Source organism: Notolepis coatsorum (assembly GCF_963971535.1).
Source record: "Notolepis coatsorum genome assembly, chromosome: 15".
In the NCBI taxonomy this organism is placed as follows: Eukaryota; Metazoa; Chordata; class Actinopteri; order Aulopiformes; family Paralepididae; genus Notolepis; species Notolepis coatsorum.
The window spans coordinates 6,880,339-6,901,650 of NC_140179.1; the positions used below are offsets into that span (position 1 = coordinate 6,880,339).

At 40.8% G+C, this 21,312-nt stretch overlaps 1 protein-coding gene across 1 annotated transcript in view; it reads right to left on the reverse strand.

Moving 5' to 3' along the window:
* Nucleotides 1-19,857, reverse strand: part of LOC311241651 (uncharacterized protein) — a gene marked incomplete at its 3' end in the record, with an annotated part of 50,423 nt that extends 30,566 nt beyond the window's left edge. The window contains exon 1 of the mRNA XM_084330527.1: nucleotides 19,798-19,857. Within this exon, the coding sequence (XP_084186653.1) occupies nucleotides 19,798-19,804 (7 nt within the window). The 5' untranslated portion in view covers nucleotides 19,805-19,857. The remainder of the gene's footprint in view (nucleotides 1-19,797) is intronic.
* Between the last annotated feature and the right edge of the window lie 1,455 nt (nucleotides 19,858-21,312).

A 21,312-nucleotide genomic window follows, 5' to 3' on the forward strand; every position in this document is an offset into this window, starting at 1 on the left:
ATACATGTAGGATAGTTTCATGTACTGATCACAGACACTGATCAGACACAGACAGACATTCCTGTGACAAAATGGCATCCAATGTAGGGCTGGGCGATATGACGATATTATATAAATATCGGGTACAGTTCATTAACGATACACTTAACGTATCGTGGATATCGTGATGTTTTGCCCAAGAGGATTGTATCGCGTCAATCTGGTCCACCCCGTTCAAACAACGCCGCTCCCACACACACACTACTAGTACTGCATCAAAGTTAGTACTTATGATTAACAAAGGCATTCGTTTTGTGGCATTAACGTTATATAGTTACACGTTATATAGTTACACATCAGCGTATTTACCCAAACATAGCAACGTCCGATGACGACATAGATAGCAAGCGTTACTGTTCATATCTCAGTCCGTGCCGAGTTGTGCGTGCCCATTCTGCGGTCTGTTAATAAAGTTTTCAATCAGACAGATGTATGGAAAGGCTTTTATTATAACATTTGTTGCAGTAAAATCATTATGCCTCGTTGTCATGCTGCGGTGCGCTAGTAATCACTCGTCCGCCGCGGTGAGCTGTTGTTGTTGTCGTTGAGCTGAGCTGCTCTCGTTAAAATCAATGGAGGGCATTCAGGAATGTAAAAAAATAATAGCGCTTGCCGTGGTGCTAAGAACAGCAGGGCGGGTACAAGCGGTGTGACGTAATTGGCAGACTCGACTGTCAATCAAAATTATTCTGTTGCCGGCTGAATGATTGATGAATGAAAACGTTATTAACGATTGCAGAATGGGTACATTACAGTACAGCTCAATACAACAACAGTGGACTGACTGGAGGATGAAGACCAGAAAAAGACTTTCGGCTTTTTTACATAAGGGTCCTCCATTTTCAATTAATCAAAACATTTAGAGACATACAAATATACAGTAGTTTCATAAAAATGCTAAAATCCTATTGATTGATTGATTGATTTAAAACTTTATTAACATATTGCAGAATGGGTACAGTACAGCTCAATACATACAATTGTTAAGGGGATGCAGACCAGAGAAAGACTTTCGTCTTGTTTACATCAGGGTCCCCCATTTTCAATTCATCATATTTCATATCTAAATCATATAATATCTCATTGCTAAATATATGCAATATATAATCTAATAATCCAATAATCTAAATCTAATATATAATATAAAAATGCTAAATGCATGGGTATTTTATTTTGTCTTTAATGTTAGCTTGCAAACTCAAATACTGTCTTGGTAAGCCTCATAATGAATTGTTTGGGGAAAAAAAGAAAAACATCGTGATGCGTATCGTGTATCGCCGAAAGGTCAGAAAATATCGTGATATCATATTTAGGCCATATCGCCCAGCCCTAATCCAATGTAATAAAAAAAGTCAACCAACGAACTAGATTCTTGTACCGGATCTCCTCTCTGGTAAATATACGACAAGAGTACAGCAACTTGCAATGGGCCTGGTCTACAAGATACACTACACGACTAAGGTACCCATGTACATGTCAAAATACTTCCCAAAGGTCAGTGAATACCACAACCACAACACCAGAGGGAGCTCCACAAATCATGTTAAACCCAGATTCGACTCAAACAAGGGACTAAACACGTTTCGTAATTATGCCACAGAATGTGGAACACCCTACCCACAGCTGTAAAGGAATGTGAATCACTACCCACTTTCAAAACCACTCTCAAAGAGCACCTACGAGAGACTGCAATTCGAAACTGGACCCTGTAAATGACCTAACCCAACCCCCTCCAATGTACAGTAAATGTCCTAACCCAATAATACAATAATTCTTGGGACCAAGTAAGGTTTCGTCGATAATCCAATGTACAGTTACCCACCCACCCCCCGCCTACCCAACCCCCCCCAACCTACCCAACCTCCTCCAGTGTACAGTTTCTTTGTCAAATATACTCTATTTTTTTAGACTTTGTATCACAAACAGTACTGTATTTGTAAATCTGGTAAGTCATATGTTATGATGAATTGAAAATGGGGGACCCTGATGTAAACAAGTCCAAAGTCTTTCTCTGGTCTGCTTCCACTTTTGATAAGTGATGTGGTAATTAATCAAGTCCAGGAGACTAAACTCCTAGGGGTAACATTAGACAGTAAATTGTCATGGTCACACCATATAAACAATATAGTAGTGAAAATGGGAAGAGGGATTTCTGTTGTTAAAAGATTTGCTCATTTGTTACCACTAAATTCTATCAAACAGGTCATTCAAGCTCTGGTTGTCAAATCTTGACTATTGTATGGTCGAATGTAACGACGAATAAACTGAAAAAATTACAAATGGTACAAAACAAATCAGCACGTATAGCGATTCGCTGTGAGTACAGAACTAATGTTGCAGCGATGCACAGTTGTTTAACTTGGTTACTTGTCAAACATAAATTACTCTGCTCACACCTTGTATTCACTAGGAATATTCTTGTTACAAAGATCCCCTCAATTTTATATAACAATTTATCTATAAGTCTTGACAGACACAACCATTCCACCAGACATGCTTCTGCACGAGGTTTTACACTTCCAAAAGTGAGGTCGAATGCAATGAAGCGAACTGTCATATTCCGTGGTATGCAGGAATGGAACTCTCTTCCCAGACATGTTAAGCAGGAGAATAGTAAATGTCGTTTCAAAATCGTGGTAAAACAACATTTTCAACCAAAGAAATTGACATTCCCTAATAGATTGTGTGTACGTAAATGAAAATGTATGTGTCTGATAAAGGGATAGGTATACAGTATATGGATGAAAAGGCATGTGTCTGATAGGGATATATTATTAAAATATTGTATAATTGGCTGATATGAACATAGATAATGTATGTAAAAGCTAAATAGTATATTATGCTGCATTGTATTATGAATGAATTATGAGTAGGTATTATTGTATTATGAATTCATAAGGCGTATACATTGTTATATTGTATTATGAATTTGATTAGGGTTTTTATTGTTGTTTTAATTGTCTGTATGACATGTAAATGTTGTGAGTGTATAAGTCTGTAACTGTATTTTATGTGTTATGGACCCCAGGAAGAATAGCCCCAGCACTGCTGTGGCTAATGGGGATCCAAATAAACTTAAACTTAATCCCCTTAACAATTGTGTGTATTGAGCTGTACTGTATTGTACCCATTCTGCAATCTGAATACAATTTTCAATCAATGTAGGATAGTTCTATGTACCGATCGGCGATCACAGATATATAAGATAATTAACTTATATGTACTTATGTTAATTTACGTATCGTAAATGTCTATCGTCGCTTACTTTATCAATTTCGACAACAATCGTTGCACGCTTTTAACTTACTGGTCCACTGGCCTATTTAGGAAATCCCTGAACATGAACTTGTGTTGAGATATATGTTCTCATATGTTGAAAATGGGATCATATGTTATGTTTTGTGTTAAAGTGAGTAGCCTATACGTTCATATGTGTTGTATTGGAAATGTGGTGCAACTCTATTCTAAGTCTTGTGTTTTGTTCTTGTACTTGCAGTACGTAAAGACATGACGGTATGACGCAGTGGCGGGAAGCCGAGCACGTATACCTACCGGTCAGCGGTCATCAGTTAGCTGTCAGTGCGCACGGGTGAAAATGGTGTGTCACAGCTGGGAGTGTTTGTGGTGTTTGTAATGGAGGAGCAGTTTGGTTCACTTATTGTAAATAAACTATTCACATAAAAGAAACAAAACGGATCGGGCGTTCTTTGTGTGGATAAATACATATGATAAGATGAGTCGTGATGACGAAGAAACAGAACCCTCTACATTGAACAAACACTGATGACGAAGAAACAGAACCCTCTACATTGAACATGGAGAACGAAGGAACAGGAAACTCTACAGGTTATGGGCCCAGGCGTGGTGGTACCGCAGGAGGACGATGGCAGAGATTAGTTTTAGACGGAGATGAAAACAATTACGAGCTTTGGGAAGTGAAGTTTCTCGGCCACATGAGAATGATGGGACTAAAAGACACGATACTCTGCACCAGTGAGGAGTCTACCGTTGGTTATGAGAGAGTAGAGCCATATGAAATCCGTTTTATTTTTTTCCAAATTCCATTTTATTTTTTTCCAAATTCCGTTTTTCCCGTTTTAATATTTCAGAATTCTGTATTTTGCTTTGTACGCTCATTTTACCATCAGAAATAGTGTCTAATAAGTGGGAATGAATAAATGTCCACAATTTAATAAGATATAACAGTCCATTTAATAGGGCTGTCTTAAATACTTCGAAGCTTCGTTCGATGGGCATGGGATTCTAATATGAAAATAAATTTTAATTATTAAAAAATATGATATATATATATTTTTTTGCAAAATCAACTCTGCCTCTCTTTGTTAATTACAACAAGCAATGCCGTTTGTTATTTAAGATGAGGTCGGACTCGGCACTGACAGATTTGTGTTCATTGTGCTGCTTTTATAAAGCCTCAAATGACGGCTTACAATATTTCATGAAAGCAAAGTGTTGTTTGTCTAAGATTTAAAAAGGTTTAAACTTTACAGCACTGACTAAGTTGAACAAAGTGCTGTACAAGTCTCACATTAAAAAAAAATATATATATATATATATATATTTTTTTGTTGATTCCATTTTTATTGCTCAATTCCGCGATTCCGTCCGCGATTCCGTGATCGCGGATTTCATATGGCTCTATGAGAGAGGCGACAGATGATGGCAACAAAGCACTCGAAATACTACGAAGTCATTACGCAAGTCAGGGTAAGCCAAGAATTATTGCCCTGTACACAGAACTAACGTCACTGAAGAAAGAGTCTGTTGAAACGGTGACAGATTATATAATTCGAGCTGAAAAGGCAGTAACTTCCCTAAGAAATGCAAAGGAAGTTATTAGTGACGGGCTAATTATAGCCATGATTCTAAAAGGACTTCCAGATACGTATAAGCCTTTTGCCATCCATACGACACAGAGCAGTGATGAACCGACATTTACCCAGTTCAAAAGGAAACTACGGAGTTACGAGGAGACAGAAAAGTTTGACACTAAAGAAAAATCAGACAGTGATGAAAGTAAACGTATCATCGGTGACGTGTTACGGATGCGGAGGCCGTGGTCACATAACAAGAGTGTGTCGGCAAAAAGGAACCAGTGTAGCGAAGTGGTGTAACTACCATAAAAGTTCTACACACAGCGATGAGACATGCAGGAGAAAACCCCAGCAGAGAGATGACGCAAAACAGACTGCGGACAGACAAGAACGTGAAGAACATACATTTGTATTCACAGTCAGTCAAGGATTCCTCCCAGACACTATCAGAAGAAACGGACTAATCGTAGACTGCGAAGCTACATCCCACATCATAACAGAGGAAAACAAGTTCACAAGTAGAGCTGCCGCGATTACCGCATTACCGCGGTATCGCTGTTACATCACGGCCACCGCAGAGTAGGCTGAATACCGCGTCACCGCTGTTTTTTATAATAATAATAATAAATTACCCTCCTCTCGTTGGGCTTGCGGCTCTGCAGATATACCCTACTTCTCTATCGAGGTTCCAAGCGACCCTATTGGGTACCAGAAAAGTCACGTGAAACATTGCAGACCACTGATTGGTCAGAAGAGAGACGCGTCACACGTTTTTTACGTCCTGAATGTCAGCTCATCACAACACTGCTAATAACGTTAGCTTTAACTCTCCGCCGGAGTGGACTACCATCGCTCTTCAGGAGTACTAAACGAGACATAATGATTTTACTGTCTGCAACGAATGTTATAATAAAAGCCCTTCGTTCTTTTTTTTTATATTTTTTTTATTATTGCAAAACAAAAATTATTAAAAGTCAGTACTCAACACACAATGCATAATGAAACTTTCAGTAAAGGTGGTTAAAATATATGCAAGTACAGAAACAAGATAAAACAAAAATAGTCTATAATAACATTTTAACCGTATACAGTGTATATCCAGCGAAATTACAATTATATAAATGTTAGTATATAATATACCCCTAATACCTATTTTCTAAAACCCTACACACATATGCTCCAGCTCGAACCCCCCCCTCCCGGACCCCCTCTTGGATAGTACCTCCATTATCCCTCACTCCTAACCAGACACTACCATTATAAGCTAGCTTTTATTCTCTCCACCACTTCTAACCACATTGACATTTTGGATTCATTGAGACCCAGAATTCTTGCTGTAGATATTTCTTGATATATCACATCGAGATATGTAAGAAACCACACTTTTCGGCACATTTTTTCCGGTTGAAACCAACGTGATGCGATCAGTTTTTTAGCTACTGTGATACCCGATAAAACCAATCTCTTTAGTTGTGGATTCACTGCAAACTCAAAAACATCATTCAATAGTAATACCGAGGGGTGTACAGGTATATTCCAAGATACGAGTATTGATAATTGTTGGGACACATCTTTCCAGAATGCCTTAACTGGTGGGCAGTCCCAATACATGTGCATAAATGTTCCTTCGTCCCCATTTGTACATTGGGAGCATTTGGAGTCTTGTTTAAGCCCCATTTTGCACAGCCTTATAGGAGTCAAGTATGTCCTGTGAATATAGTTCAGATTGATTTGTTGATGATCCGGGTTCCTTGATGTAAGTCGGACATTTGCCCAGGCTCCTTGCCAATCAAAGTCATTTTCCAGGTCTGGTATATCCCTCCTCCAGACAGTGTCTAGTTGAAGGGTTTCATACGAGGACGTTAGTAATTGATAATAAAAACCTGATACAAAACCTCCCAATGTTTCTCTTTCATAGAAAAATTTGTGGTATCTGTGGTGTTCAATTGGTATGAGTAATGGAACACCGTGAGACCTCAGACAAAGTCGTAACTGTATGTAAAAAAGCCATGTGGACTCGGTGAGGTTAAACTTTGTGCATATTTCGACATAACTACAGAGGCCCTGGTTATTAAAAATATCCCCTAATGAGTGTATGCCTTGCTCTTCCCATATAGGGAATCTTATAGGGCGTTTTCCCATTAAGAGTGCATTGTTATTGAATATGGGAGTGTGATTATGCCATTCTTGAGGGTTAGGATATTTCTTTTGTGTTTCCCGCCATGTTCTGATTGCATGGGTAATTATTGGGCCAAATTCTCGCTCACAATGCTTGATTGAAAGTTTAGTGTGTGCTATGTCTTTCAGTCTCTGTGGGGCTACTATGCTTTCTTCTAATTCTCTCCAAGATACCAAAGCCTGGGGGTCAAACCATATCTTCAATGGTCTTAATGTGAAGGCAGGGTACAAATTAGTCACACGCCGACCGCCACAGGCTTGTAGATTTAATGTTTGGCCGTCATAAATTAAGGCCTGGGCGCCATCTGGCGGCCAACAAAATCCACTGCATGCGTCGGCTAGAGCTGCCGCGATCGCTGTTGCATCACGCTCACCGCAGAGTTAGGCTGAATACCGCGTCACCGCTGTTTTTTATCATAATAATAAAGTTGGCTTGCGGCTCTGCAGATATACCCTACTCGGTTCCAAGCGACCCTATTGGTCCAGCCTGGCTCTGCGGCTCTGCAGATACCCCCTACTCGACGCGTCACACTTTGTAGCCTCTGAACAGAACGCCGCGCCGCCATCTTTACTGCCTCGCTAAGGATGCATTTCATTCAGGATTTGTTTGCGACAGAACCAAGTGCAATAAACAAAAAAGAATGGATTCACTGTGTATTCTGCCTTATTTATTGATGAAACAACCGACATCAACCCAATTTACCACGAGCGGAGAGTTTAGTGTCACAACAAGATCGCTGATGTGTTAAGTTTGTTGTTGTTATTAGCCTAATACTACAGTCAGCCGATATAGAGAGGTAACGTTAAACCCGGGTTTGCTTGGTAGAATACACAATGAGAGGTAACGTTAGCGTTGGCAGAATAGACGCAACGAGAGTCTGGTTAATGTTGTTATTGATTGATTGATTGAAACTGTGTTAAACTCTGGCTTGCTGCAAGCCCTCGGACATCTATGCCCACGGAGCGCTGCACAGATGTCCGCCAGGGTGGCAGCCACACATAATAATAATAATAATAGATTGGATTTGTAATGCACTTTTTGTTCACTGGGATCCCAAAGTGCTACACTACATGGTTAAAACAGTTAAAAAATAGAAATAAAATGTGTGTCCCGACCCCACTTCTATGTTTCAATAAATTATTTGCATTTAAAACTATTAACACTGACTCATTCCTTCAGTTCACTCAAAATTATGCTAATATTCCTTATGTTGTTTATGATATTAATTGAAAATAGCATATGAGAGTATTATATGTAATAATAACACATGGCGATATACTAAAAAGCTATTTATAATTTTTGGCTAGTAAAAAATCTGCCCGGCTGGTACTTTTAAAAATCTACCAGCCAAATGGCTGGTGAGTCAAAAAGTTAAGTTTGTTCCCTGTGTGAAGGCCTTAAAATATTGTAAAAAATCTGGAACTGCCATGCCACCGTCTGCTTTATTTCTCTGTGCGGTGGATCTTTTTATGCGAGGTGGTTTGTTATTCCAAATAAATTTGTATGTGGAGGTTTGTAATCTTTTCCAGTAGCCCTCTGGAGGAGGTAACGGAAGCATTGAGCTGAAGAAATTGATTCTTGGTAATACATCCATCTTAACTATTGATACCCTTGCCTGTACTGAGTTTTTAAGTTTTGCCCACCTGTCCAGGTCGTCTTTGATTTTGTTCTGTATTTTTGTGTAATTGTGCTTCACCGTTTGTCTTATGGTGGGAAATATTTCCACACCCAAGCATCTAAAATGTTTGACCATGGGTATCGCACCTGGGAGGGTTGTGTCTTTTTTTGCACTGATGTTAAGAGGAAGAAAAGCCGACTTAGGCCAATTTATTTTAAATCCCGATAAATCACCAAAGTTCTCTATCAACTTGAGTATATGCGGCAATGTGTTGTTGGGGTTTTGCATGAACAATATTACGTTGTCCGCATATAAACTAATTTTATGTTGTGTGCCCTTGATTACTATTGGTTCTATGTGTTGGGATTGTCTTATAAATTGTGCTAAAGGTTCTAATGATAGATCGAATAGTCCGGGACTAAGAGGGCAACCCAGTCTGGCTGAGCGTGATACCGGAAAGATATCGGAGATGAATGTGCCCTTCGAAAAGCCCTTCGTTCTATACACTTGTCTGATTGAAAACTTTATTAACAGACCGCAGAATGGGACAACTCAGCACGCTCTGAGCAAAGAAAGGAACTGAGATATGAATAGAGTATTGCTTGCCTTGCTATCGTCCGGTAAATACGCTGATGTTATTGAACGTATAACTATATAATGTTAATGCCACAAAACGAATGCCTTTATTATAAAGTAGTAACTTTATAGTAATAATAAGAAGAAAGGGTCGGGGGGGTAACCAGCCCTGCCCGCGACACCGAGTGAACTGTGCACGACCAGAGTTTCACTTTCAATAACTAATGCGTGCTTGCCGAATCCCAAACAATATTCATGCTGCAAAGTCATCCTCTAAAGATAGACATTTAGACTAGAGGCAGGCTATATGCTATAAAGAGTAGACTACTACTAAAAAAAAATGCATTCAAACTTTTTTTTTTTTTTTTTTTGTGTGCGTGCGGTAATAACCGCGCGGTAGGAAATATTTTGCAAATTTGTGCGGTAAGGAAAACAGCAATACCGCGGCAGCTCTATTCACAAGATTTGACGAGACATTTGACCCAAAGTCACACTACATGGAACTAGCTGACGGGACCAGGATGAACAATGTGGAAATGAAACGAGGCGATGCAGAGGTATTCCTACAGGACTCTGAAGGAAGATGCGTCAGAATCACACTGAGGAATGCGCTGTTCATCCCATCGTATCCACAGAGCATACTCTCCGTACAAGCAGCCACAGCAGACAAGGTGACATTCCAAGAAGGACAGAACCTGGTCATCAACAAAGATGGCGCTGTTTTCCGCATAGAGCAGCATGAGAGACTGTACTACCTGGAAACGGTAAATAATGAAACATGTGTTGATCATTCAATTAATGATATGATGTCCAGAGACAAAGTGAGCTTAACTTGTGATGTAAAAACTTGGCATGAGATCATGGGTCATTGTAACGTAGATGATGTGTTGAAATTACCAAAGGTGGTAGTAGGGGTGGGACGATACATCGATCCAGATCGATATATCGATCTATTATCAATCATCAAATAGGATCGATGCAATGTAAAAAGATCGATTCATATTGCGATACTCTTATTTTGAAAATCCCCTTGTCAGCATATCCGCCCCGGCTGCACCAACAACAGTAGCTCAGCGCAGCTCAGCGTGTGTAGACGTTAGACAGCATTGCTTCAGAGTCCGCCTATTTTGATCCGAAATAAGTGCCTGTTGTTTTTTTCCCCACACGGGGTCAAATGCATCTAACATGCTTTCCATCCTCGCCATTCCTTTATGCCCACGTCGCGTTAAATACCGAAATGAACGCTGCGTTAGCTTAAGCTAACTAAGCTAAGCTGATAGAGCGATAGAGAGAACAGCAGAGGTCCACTAGGGACTGGGAAGGAGGGGGGTTACTGCATTCTCGAGATAGCCCCACTACCAGGATCTGGCCGGTACTGCACCTTCTGACTCCCAATATGCCTTGAATAGGATATTAATATCAGAAAAAAAAGAAAAACGAACCAAAAACAGTGAACAGGAGGTCTATTTGTATTAAAAACAATAGATTGTTTTTTATTTAAATGTCTGGAAGAGATCAAAAATAAAAATGTCAAATGATATTTCCATTGCCTTTTTTTTTGTTGGTTTAAATGTTACGGATTGTGTTAAATGGGCATATAATATCGTCTCATATCGATCGCAGGTACCTGAATCTAATCGTATCGTATCGTGGCAGACTTTGTGATATCAGAAAATATCGTATCGTTGTCCAAAGAATCGATATTGTATCGTATCGTGATGAAACTGGTGATTCCCACCCCTAGGTGGTAGAGGGTATGAAGATAACTAAGATAGACTGTAGTGTCTGTACTGAAGGAAAATTGACCAACAACAGAAATAGGAAACCTGATGCAAAAGCTAGTGCCCCCCTAGAGTTAATTCACACTGACTTAGCAGGGCCTATTGACCCAACTACTCAAGATGGACATAGATATGCAATCGCATTCACAGATGATTTCTCAGGAGCAGTGTCTGTTTATTTCCTCAAAAACAAGGGTGAAACAACATTAGCAACTGAAAGATTCCTGGCAGATAGTGCACCATATGGTCAAGTCAAGACCATACGGTCAGATAACGGTACGGAATACACAAGCAACTCCTTTCAGTTACTGTTGAGAGATAGAGGGATAAGACATGAGACATCATGCCCCTATTCCCCTCATCAAAACGGCACAGCTGAGACAGTTTAGGACTTTATTTGAAATGGGAAGGTGCCAATTATTAGAAAAGAGATTACCAAAGATGCTGTACAAAATGCAGCTCACATGCGAAATAGATGCTACAACGAAAGGACCAAAAATACCCCTTACTTCATGTTAACAGGAAAGAAACCAGACCTCTCAAAAATGTGGGTGTTCGGCTCCGAGTGTTATGCATATAAACACGATCATAAGAAACTCGACCCCAGATGTGAAAAGGGGATATTTGTGAGATACAGTAAAAACAGCCCGGCATACCTAGTATACAAACCGCATACAGGAAAGGTATCAAAACACAGGCTAGTAAAATTCATTAGAAAGAACAGTGTGGAACAACAGACTCAAACTGATGAGGATGATACAGAATTCCTGACACAAGGCAGAGAGTCTGGTAGTAAGAACAGCACTCATGTACCACAGCCACAGGGTGAGGAGAACACAGAGTCAGGTTCTAGAGGGGAGCGACAAGACTGTAAATACAGATACAGATCAACAGGATGAAAACGATGCAGATCCAAAACCTAGTCCTAGTGAAAAACGCCACTATCCAAAAAGAGAGAGGAGGAAACACAATACTTACACGACTATGTATCAGATTTTACAGATGATGATGTAACCGATTACTGTTACAGGGCGGTTTGTGGAGTCCCTCAAACCTATAGACAAGCTCTGAGGTCACCAGAGTCACCCAGATGGGAACAAGCGATGAACGATGAGATCGACTCACTGAAAGAAAATGACACTTTTGAACTGACCTCTTTGCCTGAGGGCAGGAACACAGTGGGGGGTAGATGGGTCTATGCCATTAAAGAAAATGCTGAAAGAGGCTAAATATATAAAGCTAGATACGTTGCTAAGGGTTATAACCAAACAGAAGGCATAGACTACCATGAGACGTTTGCTCCAACAGCAAACCTTACGTCAGTAAGGGCATTGATGCAGGTCGCAGTACAAGATGACCTCATTGTCGTGGACGTCAAAACGGCATACTTACATGCTCCTATAGAGGAAGACATATTCCTAGAACAACCTGAGGGTTATTTTTGATTTGATTTTAATTTTTGATTTGGTTATGAAGAGGTATCGGAGACTGGGAAGAAGTTGGTATGTAAATTAAAGAAATCCCTTTATGGTCTGAAACAGTCCGGAAGGAACTGGTACAAACTCCTAAATGATCATCTAGAGCGGGCCCCCCAGGGGGGGCGCAGAGGCATGACAGGGGGGGCCTTGAGATTTAATTTTTCTTTTTCTTTTTTGGATTACAGAAAATTATCACTAAAGTGCTATCTGTTGCAGCTGCACTGTTCTCCATGAAAATACCATATTTGGATAAGTTTGACAATTTCTCAAAATCTGAAAATCATTATTTAATAAAACACAGAAAAGGATCACCAAGTTACTCGATAAAAGAAAACTTTACAGACAATATTGAGACAAAGCTTCCTGACACATCTCCATCCAAACTCTTGGAAGAACTCATTGAAATCTCATCTGATACCACCTGGAGAGCTAGTTTCAGAGTGTGGTGCTGAGTACCAAGTATCTCATGATGCAGCAGTTAAGGTGTTGATACCATTCAGCACCACATATGTGTGAAGCTGGCTTTTCATCCATGACAGCTCTGAAAACAAAATATAGGGCCAAGTTGAGCCTTGAGGATGACATGCGTGTTGCCTTGTCAAAGACTGACAGCAATAAAGACTGTTTGCTTATTTTCCATGTTCGCTTTGTAAATTCCCAGTCACTGAGTGAAGATCTGCTGTTTTGCAAATATGTCAAAAACAGAGCGACAGCTGATGAGCTCTTCAAAATTATTGACAGTTACCTGACAGAACATGGACTGAAATGGGAGAACTGTGTGGGCTTTTGCTCTGACGGTGCGCAGGCCATGGCAGGGAAAAGGCCCTGTGTGGGGTATATATACTGTTGGCCCTGTTTTGCCATTTGCCACTGTATGTGGGGTATGTATATTTGAGCTAGTTAATGCTCTATTTGCTCTCATGTTTGGTGTGTGAGCTAGTTAATGCTCTATTGCTCTCATGTTTGGTGTGTGAGCTAGTTAATGCTCTATTATGTACAGGTAGAGATGTCCAGGTAGAGGTACATTTGGTAGAGCTGGCGAAAGCTCTGGTTCACTCCATTGTGTTTGTGTTCTTTAGTTTGTTGTACATTTCTGTTTTACCCATAACCTGTTTGTGTATTTGTTTATTCCTTGTGCCACCCAGCCTATGGTGATTGTTTTTCTTCTTAACCTTTTGTTTCGCACACAGGGACATTGAGGGCAGGAAGATACCCTGGGTCTACATTTTGCATCACGTAGGTGACCTACTGTTAAAGACACCAGCTTTAGAGTGAGCACCACCACCTGTACTTTGGGGCGTCCGCGCCTGTAAGGGGGGGTGGGTTTTTATTTCTTTTTTATATTTAATTTGGTGCTCACTGGTAAGTCCTCCGTGCTCTCTGTGTTGCTGATCTTGACTTTGTAAAATAAATATTATTATTTTGCAAATTGTCTCATGCGTTTTAGTGTCACTGCACCCTCACCTACCCCGTCTGTGGCCTTGTGTTGCGTCTCCCCACAGGGGTACGTAACAATCCCAAAGAATACCGTGAGATCATAGGCAGTTTGATCTATGCAATGACTTGTACCCGACCAGATATTAGCTGGATTGTTAGTAAATTATCACAAACACTGGCAAATCCAAAAACAGAGAACTTAGTAGCTGCTAAACATGTTTTGAGATACCTAAAAGGAACCAGTGACTACGAGTTGTGCTTCAAGAAATCAGATGAAGACTTAAGTCTTATAGCTTGCCTTACAGTGATTCTGACTGGGCATCTTCTGTGGAAGATAGACGAAGTACAACAGGATACTGTTTTAGCCTGACTAAACAAGGCCCTGCAATATCCTGGAAGTCAAAGAAACAACCCAACAGTAGCACTCTCAACATGTGAGGCTGAATACATCAGTCTAGCTACTACTACTCAGGAAAGCATGTATCTAACTCAACTATTAAATGACATGGATAAGAGAGTCTACCGTTGTACAAAGATTCATGAAGACAACCAGGGGGCCATTGCACTCAGTAAGAACCCAGTGAACAGACAGAGGTCCAAACACATTGATGTAAAGTATCACTTTATTCGTGAGGCAGTCACCGAAGGGAACATTTATATTGTTTACTGCCCAACAGAAGATATGGCTGCAGACACTTACAAAACCGGTAGTTAAGTTCAAGTTTAATAAATTAAAGAGTTTCTTTTTTGGAAACTAACATGAGTATCGTCATTTTCGGCTTGAGATGATGAGAACAAGTGGGGGTGTTGATATGTTATATGTTGAAAATGGGATCATACAGTATGTTATGGTTGTTATGTTTTGTGTTAAAGTGAGTAGCCTATAGTACAGGGGTGGCCAACCCGCGGCTCGCGAGCCGCATGCGGCTCTTTGCCCGTCAATGTGCGGCTCTTCCATCCATAAAAAAAAAAAAAAAAAAAAAAAATTACCTTTTTTTTTTTTACTTTTTTTTTTTTATGTCACTCATTCCATAAGGACGTAGAATAAACATTTACAATTTTTTTTTAAATGGTCCATTTGCATGTTCTTGGTATCTGAATCTAGGGACATATATGGATCAGTGTCAGAAATAGTGTGTCTGTTACTAGGCTTGAGTAAATTGTAATGAACCAAAGGAGAATATCAATTCTATTTAAAAAAAAAATTATCTTTGACTGTAAATAACACCATGCTAAAATTGACCAGACCTGAACAATCTAAGCAAATGAATAAAGGGAAGATGATTAAACAGAAGGTTTTGTAGATACAGTACTGAATTCTGCCATCTTTTTTATAATGTAAATTTCTCCACCATTCTTCATCATATTGCAACACCGTTTTTTGCAAGACGTTCACAGAAAGGTAGAGAAACTAACTGCGTTCTGTTTTATGGCAATAACGTTCAGGTTTGTGGGAGATAATCCCAAAAAATAAGAGAAATTAAAAAGTAAATCCAGAAGTCAGATGATTGACAGGGGCTGGTGTGAGCTGGGTAGGGTAGTTTTTCGAAATTTGAAAGCCCTGAGTCTCTTCCTTCAAAAGACTACACTCACTTTTGGCTGTGCCACTTCCTCCTGTCAATATGCGCCGGTTTCCGACTCAATGCCCTGAGATTTCTATAATCTTATATTTCACTAATAACAGTTAAAATAATTGGTAAACAAACATAATGCTGAAAATATACACTTTTACTGTATATCTCGGGCTTAAGAGGTTAACCCTGTGAGGCCCAAATTAAAAAGAAATTAGCAACTTCAGAGGCCAGAGGGTGGGACATATAAACACATTTACTATCAAATAGCATTGTGAGGCTGAACAACAGGACCAATTGACTATACATGTGCTTAAAGGGGAACTATCTTATAAATGGCTTTTTTCAGTGTTTACCATTGTTTCTTAGCTATGTGGACTTATATTAATAGGATATATGTCTCTAATTCTCATATTGACGAATTCTTCCAATTCTCCTCTCACAATATTCACCCTCACTGAACTGAGTCATCTGAAAATGTGCATATCTGTGATGTCAGAGATTTCTCAGCTGCATAATAATGTGGCAGTTGATGTGGCAGTTGGCACCAGGCCACACAGTGGTTGGAGCCCAGCCTCAAAACGGCTTAAGATCTTGAGGTAGAAAAATGCGGTTTTTAGTACTTGATTAGAAATACAAAACAATGCATTTTTTTTGAAAAAAACCTAGGTGTTCCATAGACTCACAGGAATTGTGTAAAAGTGCCCAAATAGTGAAAGAAATAGTAAAATAGTTCCCCTTTAACATTTTTTAAATAAACATTATTTTTTTAAATGGCTAAAAGTGATTTTGTAATTTTGCAACCGTGGGTCTCACAGGGTACTTTTAACCCTGTGAGGCCCAAATAAAAAAGACATTAGCAACTTCAGAGGCCAGAGGGTGAGACCTATAAACACATGAAGGGTGCCGTGACAGAAAAAAAAGGTTGAGAAACGCTGGTATATGGTGTGGCTCTTTGTGGTACCACAGTCATTTTTTTGTGGCTCTTAGTCTCTGACTGGTTGGCCACCCCTGCTATAGTACGTTCATATGCATGTGTTGTATTGGAAATGTGGTGCAACTCTATTCTAAGTCTTGTGTTTTGTACTTGCAGTACGTAAAGACATGACGGTATGACGCAGTGGCGGGAAGCCGAGCACGTATACCTAGCTGTCAGCTGTCATCAGTTAGCTGTCAGTGGTTTGGTTCACTTATTGTAAATAAACTATTCACATAAAATAAACAAAACGGATTGGGCGTTCTTTGTGTGGATAAATACATGATAAGATATGAGTCGTGATGACGAAGAAACAGAACCCTCTACATTGAACAAACACTGATGACGAAGAAACAGAACCCTCTACATTGAACATGGAGAGCGAAGGAACAGGAAACTCTACAACTTGCATCGGTTCGTGATAGATTATTAGTTACTGGGTATTTCAAAGTACCTCATATTTGTTGAAGCTAACAACTATCACCCAAAGCCTAAACACCACCAACACGTAGTCAGGGGTGCAGTCGTGCACACACACGGTTACACGGTGTATTATTAGATCACTGAGGCAGAAGTACGCGCGATCGCACACGGATGTGTACTCGTGTGTACGCGCACACAAAGATGCGCTCTATCCATTCGTTGTGCGCTAAGTACCCGGCCAGTGGCCACCCATAACAAAAGCGCGTCTTCAACCACGCCCCTGCCCGCAAATACAAACAGATATAAACAGATCATTTGACAACAGTATCATGTTCCTACCTGCAACGCAACCTGAACCAACGATGCCAGGGACAAAGAGACAAAAAATTATCTGAATTTCGTAAAAGTCAGTCAAAGCTTACCAAAAGCACGAGCAGTGAACTCCAAGCCCACGTGACTGAACTCAAACTAGAAAGAAACAGACTAAGAAATGACGTAAACTTCATGATAAAAACTGCAAAAAAAAATATCAATGACAAAACTGAGGAAAACAAAAATAAACCACGTGAACTTTGGAAATTACTCAATAATCAACTAGGCTGCAGTAAAAAACTTAAAACCAGGTTCTCAAACATAAACATAAAGACGGACAACACGCTCATCACAGACAAACTGGATGTAGCCAATTACTTAAACACTTTCTTCACAAACATAGCCACAACACTGGTAAACAAACTACCCTCCCACTCAGGGCAGTATGGGGTAGAACACATAGTAGCATACTACAAGAACCTAGGCGTCCACAAAGACGATTTCAAACTGGAAATGGTAACGGACTGGAAGAGGTAAACGGTACCCTATCCCCCCCCCCCCTCACAGTAAACTGTCGTGTTCCACAAGGAAGCATACTAGGACCACTACTGTTCCTAATTTATGCAAATGACATGTCGTCAGCTTGTGACTGCAACTTGTTCCTGTTTGCGGACGACTCAGCCCTGCTGGTCTCTGACAAGAACAAGTTACAGGTTGAAAAAACCCTCAGCTCGGAACTAGGCAAAATCTGCATATGGCTCGCCGACAACAAACTATCATTACACATGGGCAAAACAGAGTCCATTCTCTTCGGTTCAAATAACAAACTCAGCAAGACCGACGGCTTCTCAGTTACAGTGGGTGACAATATTGTCACAAGGAAAGATGAAATTACCTACCTGGGTTCCATCCTAGAGGCTAATCTTTCCTGTGACAAAATGGCATCCAATGTAATAAAAAAAGTCAATCAACGAACTTGATTCTTGTACCGGATCTCCTCCCTGGTAAACAAGAATACCCTGAAGAAGACTCTGGCAGGAGCACTCATTCAAGGGTACTACGACTATGCTTGCACCTCATGGTACCAAAGCACCTCAAAGGCACTAAAAACCAAATTACAAACATCTCAAAACAAACTAGTCAGACTACTGCTTGACCTGACTCCTAGAACCCACCTCACCCCTGCACACTTTGCCAACCTAGGATGGCTTAGAGTAGACGACAGAGTACAGCAACTTGCAATGGGCCTGGTCTACAAGATACACTACACGACCAAGGTACCCATGTACATGTCAAAATACTTCCCAAAGGTCAGTGAATACCACGATCACAACACCAGAGGGAGTTCCACAAATCATGTAAAACCCAGATTCGGCTCAAACAAGGGACTAAACACGTTTCGCAATTATGCCACAACAATGTGGAACGCCCTACCCAAAGCTGTAAAGGAATGTGAATCACTACCCACCTTCAAAAACACTCAAAGAACACCTACGGGAGACTGCAATTCAAAACTGGCCCCTACAAATGTCCTAACCCAGTTGTACAATAAAGACCAAGCATGGCTTTGTCAGTATTCCAATGTACCCAACCCCCCCCCCCTCCAATGTACAGCCCCACCCAACCCCACCCCACCTACCCAACCTCCTCCAATGTACAGTTTCTATGTCAAATGTAGGTCAGTATTCCAATGTACAGTGTGTCCTCCCCCCCTACCCAACCCCCCCCCCCCCCCCCCCACCTCCAATGTACAGCCCCACCCCACCTACCCAACCTCCCCCAATGCACAGTTTCTATGTCAAATGTATATACACTCTTTTTCTGGATTTTTTTTAGTATCACAAACAGTACTGTATTTGAAAATCTGGTATGTCATAAATGTATAGATGTAGCAGTACTGTCTATCTGTATGCCGTGTGTGTCATATGATGAATTGAAAATGGAGGACCCTGATGGAAACAAGACGAAAGTCTCTCAGGTCTGCATCCTCTTAACAATTGTATGTATTGAGCTGTACTGTACTGTACCCATTCTGCAATCTGTTAATAAACTTTTCAATCAATCAATCAATCAATCAATGCCACCGCCGCTCCCCAAGAGAAGAAAGTTGCAGCTTCAGCTTATCCAAAGCAAACTTAGTTTCGCTATACCTGCACGACCTCCAACGCCCGGGTACAGTACAGTACAGCTCAATACATGCATACAATTGTTAAGGGGATGCAGACCAGAGAAAGACTTTCTTGTTTACATCAGGGTCCCCCATTTTCAATTCATCGTAACATACACCAGATAAGACATGCTCATATGCTGGTTAAATCGGCTGTCTTTAACCTGAATTAGCAAACAAGATACAAAGCATTCAGTTGACTAATTGTATATGTTCTAATGTTCTCCGTTTTAAATGTTCCTGCTACCTTTTTCAGCTTCGCTATTTCAAAAGAAAAAAATCTGTTCTGTGCGCATGCACGTACCCGCGCGCGTGCGTGGCGTGTTACCAGTTATGTCAATACAGCAGAAACACCAGTATAGCATCACTTGTAAAAGGTGTAAGACATTTTAAAACATTGCCTACCTGGCATTATCCAGTTTGATAAAAGATAAGTGATGGTAAAGGAGTGTAGGTCCGCAGGCCGCGGTCCTAGAGGAGGAATGATGACGCAGCTCCTTATGTGGTTACAGTGCGCATGCGTGCCGAACGGCGACAGACTACCGCGACACTTCCGGGTTCTGAATCCCAGCAATAGGGTCCAGCTGCAGCGCCGGAGTATCCTCTCACTGGGCAAGCCTGTGGCAGCCACGATTGATTGATTGATTGAAAAGTTTATTAACAGATTGCAGAATGGGTACAGTACAGTACAGCTCAATACACACAATTGTTAAGAGGATGCAGACCTGAGAAAGACTTTCGTCTTGTTTCCATCAGGGTCCCCCATTTTCAATTCATCATATGACATACATGACATACAGATAGACAGTACTGCTACATCTATACATTTATGACATACCAGATTTTCAAATACAGTACTGTTTGTGATACTAAAAAAAATCCAGAAGAAGAGTATATACATTTGACATAGAAACTGTGCATTGGGGGAGGTTGGGTAGGTGGGGTGGGGCTGTACATTGGAGGTAGGGGGGGGGGGACACTGTACATTGGAATACTGACATACATTTGACATGGAAACTGTACATTGGAGGAGGTTGGGTAGGTGTTGGGTTGGGTGGGGCTGTAGTACATTGGAATACTGACAAAGCCATGCTTGGTCTTTATTGTACAACTGGGTTAGGACATTTGTAGGGGCCAGTTTTGAATTGCAGTCTCCCGTAGGTGTTCTTTGAGAGTGTTTTTGAAGGTGGGTAGTGATTTACATTCCTTTACAGCTTTGGGTACAAACCTACTTTCTATAGAAGCAGCTCGGAGGTGCGCTGTTTTAAGTGAGCGTGTGTTATTGGATTGATTGATTGAACATTTTATTAATGTCCGCCTTGTTTCGAACCTCTTTCGAAGTCGCCCACTTTCGAAGTCTGTTTTGCTTAGAGTTTGGAATCAGGGCTGGTGGTCCATCACCCTGCTCTAAAGATACACTCTAAGCATAACCGATTCTCGAAGTCAATTTCCTGTCTGTTGTTGCTACGCAACTGCAGCGTGGGGGGAAACTGTCCCGCCTGCGTGTATCACTTCCGCAACGGATTTACTCGGATTTCGGTTTCCGGGTTCCTCTGATTGGCCGCGACCCCGGGCCCACGTGACGCGCCCCCCTATCCACCGCTGCTGCTGCCGCTGCCCTGTGTGTTGCCGCGCGGCATGGACTTTCACTTGACTGCCGGCCGTGAGATATGAAGACAGAGCCGCAAATTGAACATGCAGAGAGTCTGCGACGACAACAACCCAATAATCAACACTCGAAACAGCTATTACCAGACAATTACAACAGCAGTGGTGCCTGCTTCGATGCAGACCAGAGAAAGACTTTTGTCTTGTTTACATCAGGTTCATTTCATTCATTCATTCTCCTCCCGATGTGTTCGTTCAACTCAGACCAGCCGCTCTATCGGAGATAGGATGACATTGTGTCATGTTTTGTAT